This window comes from Fringilla coelebs (assembly GCF_963513975.1).
Source record: "Fringilla coelebs genome assembly, chromosome: 30".
NCBI lineage: Eukaryota > Metazoa > Chordata > Aves > Passeriformes > Fringillidae > Fringilla > Fringilla coelebs.
This window is the reverse complement of record NC_140056.1, coordinates 1,695,568-1,703,927: the sequence shown is the minus strand read 5'-3', so window position 1 is coordinate 1,703,927 and position 8,360 is coordinate 1,695,568. Positions and strand designations below refer to the sequence as shown.

At 64.0% G+C, this 8,360-nt stretch overlaps 1 protein-coding gene across 1 annotated transcript; it reads left to right on the top strand.

Moving 5' to 3' along the window:
• The first annotated feature begins 278 nt into the window (after positions 1–278).
• Positions 279–8,005, top strand: NDUFA4L2 (NDUFA4 mitochondrial complex associated like 2). Its single transcript, XM_084223712.1, has 4 exons — positions 279–375; positions 5,239–5,327; positions 7,026–7,086; positions 7,865–8,005. The coding sequence occupies exons 1-4, from the start codon at positions 319–321 to the stop codon at positions 7,919–7,921; spliced, it is 264 nt and encodes an 87-aa protein (XP_084079838.1). The 5' UTR covers positions 279–318; the 3' UTR covers positions 7,922–8,005.
• Positions 8,006–8,360: the final 355 nt, after the last annotated feature.

Below are 8,360 nucleotides of genomic sequence, written 5' to 3'. Positions count from 1 at the left end.
GACCCCTTGGGTGCCCCCCTGGATCTCTGAATTTTGTTATGAAGTTCCACCCAGACCCTCCCCATCCCTCCCGGATTTTGGGTGGGGACACCGGGGGTCGCTCCTCGACAGCCGTGTCACCCCGAGGGTGGCAGGAGCGGTGGGTGACGGATTTGGCCTCCAGCCTTCCTCGCCCTCCCTCCCTCCCCGGCCGTGTCCCCGGGGTGTCCCCGGCTGTCCCTCCCCTCCCCTCCCCTCCCCTCCCCTCCCTCCCCTCCCTCCCCTCCCGTCCAGCCTCGCTCGGACCTCGGGAGCCTCCGGAGCGATCCCACCCCGGCCATGAAGGGTCCCCTGCGTGGAGGAATGTTCTCCCGGCATGTCAAACGGCACCCCGGAGTGAGTGACCCCCCATCATCATCCTCCTCCTCCTCCTCCTCCCGGGGAGCCCCCAGCCCTCCGTGCCCACCTCTCCCCACGTGCCTGCAGCCCCTGGCCTTCCTCACATCCTCCTCCCTCCATCCCACCCTCCTGCTCTGTGACCTTCCTCGGCCTCCTCTTCCTCCCACCCCCCCAAACCTTCCTCATCCTCCTCCCTGCCCCGCGTTTTTCCTGTTTCCCCTTCCCGCTGTCCCTCCGCCCTCCCGGCCCATCCAGGGGTCCTGAGGAGCCCCCTCCCCCCTTCCCCAAGGCCAGGTGGGATCCCCCGTGCTCAGGTGAGACCCCCCCCGTGCCCCCCACCCCATTTCCTCCATCCAGGGCCGGGGTCTGGGGGGATTTGGGGGGGATTTGGGGCAATCTCGGGGTTCCTTCCTTCCACCTCAATTCTTACCCATCCCCCAAGAGGTGAGGGGACCTCCCCCGTGTCCCCCCCATCTGGGGACATCTTTGTCAGGGGGGATGGAAACGAAGCCCCCTCCCCACTCACCCCAGATCCAGCCCTGTCACCCCTCAAAACGTCCAAATTCAGGGGTTTGGGGAAAAAACGCCTCAAGCCCCGGGCTGGGCACTGCCAGGGGGGCGCCAGCAGGGTGGGCAGGGGGAGTTGGGACCCTCGGGGGGCTTCCCACGTCCTTGGGCGAGGATCCTGAGTGATCCCCACCGCAGAACGGGGAAATCCGGGATATTTCTGTCCCTGCCAGTCCCCGTGAGGGATTTGGGGGGCACAAAGAAGACCCCAAACTTGAGGTGCAAACAGCGCGGGGGGTCCGGGCTGCTTGCACACAGCACGGCCGTGCCTGGGGCAATTTTTGCGGCGCCATCCGTCCGTGCGTCCGTCCGTCCGTCCATCCCCCGCTGCCGGCCAGGTGTAGCCGCGCTCTCTCCGCCGCAGCCTGGCAGTGATGGATGGCACCGCGGCCGGGAGGCACCGGCGGCGCTGGCACGACCGCAGCCCGCTGGCACGGCTGGCCGGGCACCGCAGCGGGCAGAGCCTGGCACGGCGCCGCGCCTCCCACGCACCCCCCGGGCCTGCGGGGAAATCGGGCTCCACCGCTGGCACCTGCGGCTTGGCAGCCTCTAATTGTCCTGCTCTAATTGCTGCCGGCCATTAATTACCCAGGCGGTGTCGGCAGCAGATGGCGAGACGGCCCCGCTGCCCCGGATCCTCTCCGGCAGCCGCAGCAATTCCCGGTGCGGCGGAGAGCGCCGGGCTCGGCGGCTCCGGGTGGCGCCCGGTGCCGGGAGTGGGGCCGGGAATGGGGCCGGGATGGGGCCGGGATGGGGTCAGGGATGGAGCCGGGATGGGGCCGGGATGGGGCTGGGAATGGGGCCGGGATGGGGCCGGGATGGGGCCGGGATGGGGCCGGGATGGGGCCGGGAATGGGGCCGGGATGGGGCTGGGAATGGGGCCGGGATGGGGCCGGGATGGAGCCGGGATGGGCCAGGAATGGGGACAGGGATGGAGCTGGGATGGGGTCAAGGATGGGGTCAGGGATGGGGACAGGGATGGGGTCAGGGATGGGGTCAGGGATGGGGCTGGGATGGGGTCAGGGATGGGGCCGGGATGGAGCTGGGATGGGGCTGGGATGGAGCTGGGATGGGCCAGGAATGGGGACAGGGATGGAGCTGGGATGGGGTCAAGGATGGGGACAGGGATGGGGTCAGGGATGGGGCTGGGATGGGGTCAGGGATGGAGCTGGGATGGGGTCAGGGGAGGTGACAGGGATGGAGCCGGGATGGAGCCAGGGATGGGGCTGGGATGGGGTCAGGGATGGGGTCAGGGAGGGAGCCAGGAATGGGGCCGGGATGGGGTCAGGGATGGGGCCGGGATGGGGCTGGGGTGGGGACAGGGATGGGGTCAGGGATGGGGCCGGGATGGGGTCAGGGATGGGATCAGGGATGGGGCCAGGGATGGGGACAGGGATGGGGCCAGAGAGAGTGCCAGGGAAGGTGCCAGGCAAGGTGCTGGGATGGGGCCGGGATGGGATCAGGGATGGGGTCAGGGATGGGGTCAGGGATGGGGCTGGGATGGGGTCAGGGATGGGGCCAGGGATGGTGACAGGGATGGGGTCAGGGATGGGGCCGGGATGGGGTCAGGAATGGGGTCAGGAATGGGGCCGAGCACCATCAGCTGCTGAGGGCCCTGACCCCCTGGATGGCCATGGGCATCCAGCATTCCAGCCCGGTTTGGGCACTGCTGGGTGGGAACTGGGCCATACTGGGAGCACTGGGAGGACTGGGAATGGGGTGCTCAGCCCCAAATCCTTTAGGGAAAAACTGGGGTTTGCTCTGACTGGGGCACAGGGAGCACTGGGAGCACTGGGAATGGGGTACTCAGCTCCAAATCCTTCAGGGAGGAGCCATAACGGGGGGCTCAGCCCTGAGCAGAGTCACTGGGAGCACTGGGAGCACTGGGAATGGGGTGTCCAGGACCAAACCCTGCAGGGAGGAGCTGCAAACCGAGGTTTGCTCTGACTGGGAGCACTGGGAGCACTGGAAATGGGGTCCCCAGCCCCAAATCCCTCATGGAGGAGCCACAAACCGAGGCTCAGCCCTGACTGGAGTCACTGGGAGCACTGGGAATGGATAATGGGGTGCCCAGCCCCAAATCCTTTTGGGAGGAGCTGCAAACTGAGGTTTGCTCTGACTGGGAGCACTGGGAGCACTGGGAATGGGGTGTCCAGGACCAAATCCTGTAGGATTTAGGCGGTGCAGCTGAGCAGAGTCACTGGGAGCACTGGGAGCGCTGGGAGCACTGGAAATCGGGTGCTCAGACCCAAATCCTTCAGGGAGGAGCCATAAAGGGGGGCTCAGCCCTGAGCAGAGTTACTGGGAGCACTGGGAGCACTGGGAATGGGGTGTCCAAGACCAAATCCTGTAGGGAGGAGCCACAAACTGAGGTTTGTTCTGACTGGGAGCACTGGGAATGCTGGACATGGGGTGCTCAGCCCCAAATCCTTTTGGGAGAAGCCACAAATTGAGGTTTGCTCTGACTGGGAGCACTGGGAATGCTGGACATGGGGTGTTCAGCCCCAAATCCTTTAGGAAGGAGCCAAAAATTGAGGTTTGCTCTGACTGGGAGCACTGGGAATGCTGGAAATGGGGTCCCCAGCCCCAAATCCTTTAGGAAGGAACCCCACACTGGGAGCCGCCCGTGTCATCCCGGTGGGGAATCCGAAGCCCGGAGCATTTTTAGGGCATTTTCTCGGCAGCGCCGCCGGTAACGGGCAGGACGCGGCTCCGTCCCAGGGGCGCGGGGCCGGCGCCGCTCTCATTTCGCTCCCCCCGCCGCGGCTCGGGGAGGTCAGAGCGCTTCGGTTCCGCCGCGATCGAGGCCGCGGCGCTCCGGGCACCGGGGATCGGAGAGCGGGGGGGATGCGGGGATGGAGCCGGGCGGCGGGGGGGGCACGGAGAGGGGGTGGGGGGGCTGCTGGCGGCGTGGGGGAGGGGGCCCAGGACCCGCTCTGGGCTCCCAGTGTGCCCCAGTCCGTCCCAGTATAAGGAGCAGGAGCTCCCAGTGTGTCCCAGTCCATCCCAGTATAAGGAACGGGAGCTCCCAGTGTGTCCCAGTCCATCCCAGTATAAGGAATGGGAGCTCCCAGTGTGCCCCAGTCCATCCCAGTATGAGGAGCAAGAGCTCCCAGTGTGTCCCAGTCCATCCCAGCATGAGGAGCAGAATCTCCCAGTGTGTCCCAGTATAAGGAACAGGAGCTCCCAGTGTGTGGGAGCAGTGGGAATGGGGTCCCCAGCCCCAAATCCTCTAGGGAGGTGCCACAAACCGAGGCTGAGCCCTGACTGGGAGCACTGGGAGCACTGGGAATGGGGTCCCCAACCCCAAATCCTTCAGGGAGGAGCCACCAATCGAGGCTGAGCTCTGACTGGGAGCACTGGGAATGGATAATGGAGTGCTCAGCCCCAAATCCTTCAGGGAGGTGCCACAAATTAGGGTTTGCTCTGACTGGGAGCACTGGGAGCACTGGGAATGGGGTCTCCAACCCCAAATCCTTCACGGAGGTGCCACAAACCGAGGCTGAGCCCTAACTGGGAGCACTGGGAGCACTGGGAATGGATAATGGGGTCCCCAGCCCCAAATCCTTCAGGGAGGTGCCACAAATTGGGGTTTGCTCTGACTGGGAGCACTGGGAGCACTGGGAACGGGGTCCCCAGCCCCAAATCCTGTAGGGAGGAGCATTAAAGTGACATTCAACCCCGAGCAGAGTCACTGGGAGCACTGGGAATGCTGGAAATGGGGTCCCCAGCCCCAAATCCTTCAGGGAGGTTCCACAAACCGGGGCTGAGCCCTGACTGGGAGCACTGGGAGCACTGGGAGCACTGGGAACAAGGCCCCGGCCCCAAATCCCCTAGGGAGGTGCCACAAACTGAGGCTGAGCCCTGACTGGGAGCACCGGGAATGGATAATGGGGTCCCCAGCCCCAAATCCTTCAGGGAGGTGCCATAAACCGAGGTTTGCTCTGACTGGGAGCACTGGGAGCACTGGGAGCACCGGGAACAGCCTCCCCGCTCCTCAGCAGCGCCAGCCCCGGTCTCACGGGCGCAGGGGAGGCGATTTCTCGTTCCGGCTCCCGTTCCTCTCCGCACCGGGCGGTTTTTCCCTCCCTCCCTCCCTCCCTCCCTCAATCCCGTCGCTCCGGCTGACAGCGGCTCCGCGCAGCTCAGTCCCCGTAAATCTCCCGGGTGGCAGCTCCGCCTGTCGCTGCCCGGCCCGCCTGATAAATATTCATTTCACCGGGGCATTTGGCATTTTTTTTCTCTCTCTTTCTCTTTCTCGCTTTTATTTTTTTTTTTTTGTGTTTTTTGCAGCTCGTTCCTCTCATTGGCTTCATCAGCGTGGGAATGGGCAGTGCCGTGCTGTACCTGCTGCGCCTGGCGCTGTACAGCCCCGATGTCAGGTGGGGCTGGGCACGCCTGGGCACGACTGGGGACACCTGGGGCACGCCTGGGTACACCTGGGCACGCCTGGGGACACCTGGGCACACTTGGGGCACACCTGGGGACTCCTGGGAATGCCTGGGGCACTCCTGGGCACATCTGGGGACTCCTGGGCACACCTGGGCACACCTGGGAACGCCTGGGGCACATCTGGGCACACCTGGGTACACCTGGGGCACGCCTGGGCACACTTAGGGCACATCTGGGGACGCCTGGGGCACATCTGGGCACACCTGGGTACACCTGGGGCACGCCTGGGCACACTTAGGGCACATCTGGGGACTCCTGGGGCAACCCTGGGCACACTTGGGGCACTCCTGGGCACTCCTGGGGCACACCTAGGCACTCCTGGGGCAACCCTGGGCACACCTGGGCACTCCTGGGAACACCTGGGCACGCCTGGGCACGCTTGGAGCATGCCTGGGCACTCCTGGGCACACTTGGGGCACTCCTGGGCACACCTGGGCACACCTGGAGCAGCCCTGGACACACCTGGGGCAACCCTGGGCACACCTGGAGCAACCCTGGGCACACCTGGGCACAATTGGGGCACACCTGGGCACACTTTGGGCACACCTGGGCACTCCTGGGGCAACCCTGGGCACACCTGGGCACTCCTGGGCACACCTGGAGCAACCCTGGGCACACCTGGGCACGCTTGGAGCATGCCTGGGCACACCTGGGCACACTTGGGGCACACCTGGAGCAGCCCTGGGCACACCTGGAGCAGCCCTGGGCACACCTGGAGCAGCCCTGGGCACACCTGGGGCAACCCTGGGCATACCTGGGCACGCCTGGGCACTCCTGGGCACGCCTGGGGCACCCCTGGGCAACCCTGGGCACACTTGGGGCACTCCTGGGCACACCTGGGGCACTCCTGGGCACACCTGGGGCACACCTGGGGACTCCTGGGGCAACTCTGGGCACACCTGGGGCAACTCTGGGCACACCTGGGCATACCTGGACACACTTGGGGCACACCTGGGCACTCCTGGGGCAACCCTGGGCACACCTGGGCACACCTGGGGTAACCCTGGGCACACCTGGGGCACACCTGGGCACACCTGGGGGTCACCCCACACCCCCAGAGCATGATGGGGGTGGGAAAATGTGGGGCCAGAGGTGCCCAGCGTGGCTGGCACTGCACAACCCCAGTGTCAGGTACAGCTTGAGGGCATCCCTGGGCACACCTGGGCACACCTGGGCACACCTGGGGGGTCACCCCACACCCCCAGAGCAGGTGGGGCTCAGCCCAGGGTGCTGCCATGGCCGGACACAGCTCCAGAGGGGGGGATCCACACACAAACATTTCCCAGATGGAAAATTCTGCTCTTGGCAGCGCCGGCCGAACGGGGCGGGGCGGGAAAAGGGGTGGGGGGATGGGAAAAGGGGGGTGGGGGATGGGAAAAGGGGGGTGGGGGGTGGGAAAGTGGGGATGGAAAAGCTGCTGTCCCCAAGGACCCCTCCCACGCCCCGCTGGCCGCCCCCAGCCCCTCGGGGACGGGACAGGACGTGACGGGGCTGGGAAGGCTCCGAGGAGCACTGGGGAGGGGCTGGGGGGGCTGGGGGCGCTTGGGGGGGGGGCAGTGGGGTGGGGAGGGGTCCCCAACTCCCTCCAGGTGCTGATGTCACCCCCCCCCCCCGTCACCCCCTCCCAGCTGGGACAGGAAGAACAATCCCGAGCCCTGGAACAAGCTGAGCCCCACGGACCAGTACAAAGTGAGCGCTGGGGGAACTGGGAGGGCTGGGGGCGGGGGGGGGGAGGGAATTTTGGGGCATTTTTGGGGCACTTTTAGGGCATTTTTGGGGCACTTTCAGGGCGCTTTTGGGGCATTTTTTGGGCATTTTTAGGGCACTTTTGGGGCTCTTTTAAGGCAATTTTAGAGCACTTTTAAGGCACTTTTGGGGCATTTTTGGGGCATTTTTATGGCACTTTTGGGGCACTTTTAAGGCAATTTTAGAGCACTTTTAAGGCACTTTTGGGGCATCTTCAGGGCGCTTTTAAGGCAATTTTAGAGCACTTTGGGGAACTTTTAAGGCACTTTTGGGGCCTTTTTAGGGCACTTTTTTGGGGCACTTTTAAGGCACTTTGGGAGCGTTTTTTGGGCATTTTTAGGGCACTTTTGGGGCACTTTTAAGGCAATTTTAGAGCACTTTTGGGGCACTTTCAGGGCACTTTTGGGGCATTTTTAGGGCACTTTTGGGGCTCTTTTAAGGCAATTTTAGAGCACTTTTGGGGCCTTTTTAGGACACTTTTGGGGCACTTTTAGGGCAATTTTGGGGCGTTTTTAGGGCAAAACAGGAAGGGGGAAAGGGGATCAGCCCTGGAGCAGAACCCCCCCAAAAGTTTGTGCTGAAATTTGGGGAGGGGGCACCGGGTGCCACCAAGGCCAGGCTGCAGTGACACTGGGGGGGTGCAGTGACATTGGGGGGCTGCAGTGACACTGACAGGAATCCACGGCCCCCCCTGACCCCCCTCCCTCCCTCCCTCCTGCAGTTTCTGGCAGTTTCCACCGACTACAAGAACCTCAAGAAGGACCGGCCCAGCTTCTGAGCCGCCTCTGGGAGCCCCCCCACCCCCACCAGAACCCCCCACAGCCCCCCCAAACCGTGGGGTCGTGTCCCCCCCCCCCAATAAAGCCCCCCCTCAGCTCCTGCATTGGGAACAAACTGTGGGGTGGGGAGGGGGCGGCAAAGGGGAAACTTTGGGGTTTCCCAAAAACTGGGAGCAGCAAATTGGATCATTTATGGTTTCCTGGATCTTTTGGGGTTTTCCAGAACTTGGGGGCAGCAAACTGGATCCTTTAGGGTTTCCTAAAACCTGGAAGGGAGCAGCAAACTGGATCATTTAGGGGTTCCCAAAACCTGGGGATGGGGGGGACATCACTGGATCTTTTAGGGTTTCCCAGAGCCTGGAAGGGGACAGCACTGGATCCTTTGGGGTTTCCTAAAACCCAGGGGCAGCAAACTGGATCCTTGATGGTTTCCCAGAG

Bases quoted from the DNA above. Each gene is read 5' to 3' on its own strand.
- NDUFA4L2 (XM_084223712.1), top strand. From the start codon at position 319: ATGAAGGGTCCCCTGCGTGGAGGAATGTTCTCCCGGCATGTCAAACGG. The intron at 376-5,238 runs GTGAGTGACCCC...TGTTTTTTGCAG, and splicing joins ATGTCAAACGGCACCCCGGA to CTCGTTCCTCTCATTGGCTT. The intron at 5,328-7,025 runs GTGGGGCTGGGC...ACCCCCTCCCAG, and splicing joins CTGTACAGCCCCGATGTCAG to CTGGGACAGGAAGAACAATC.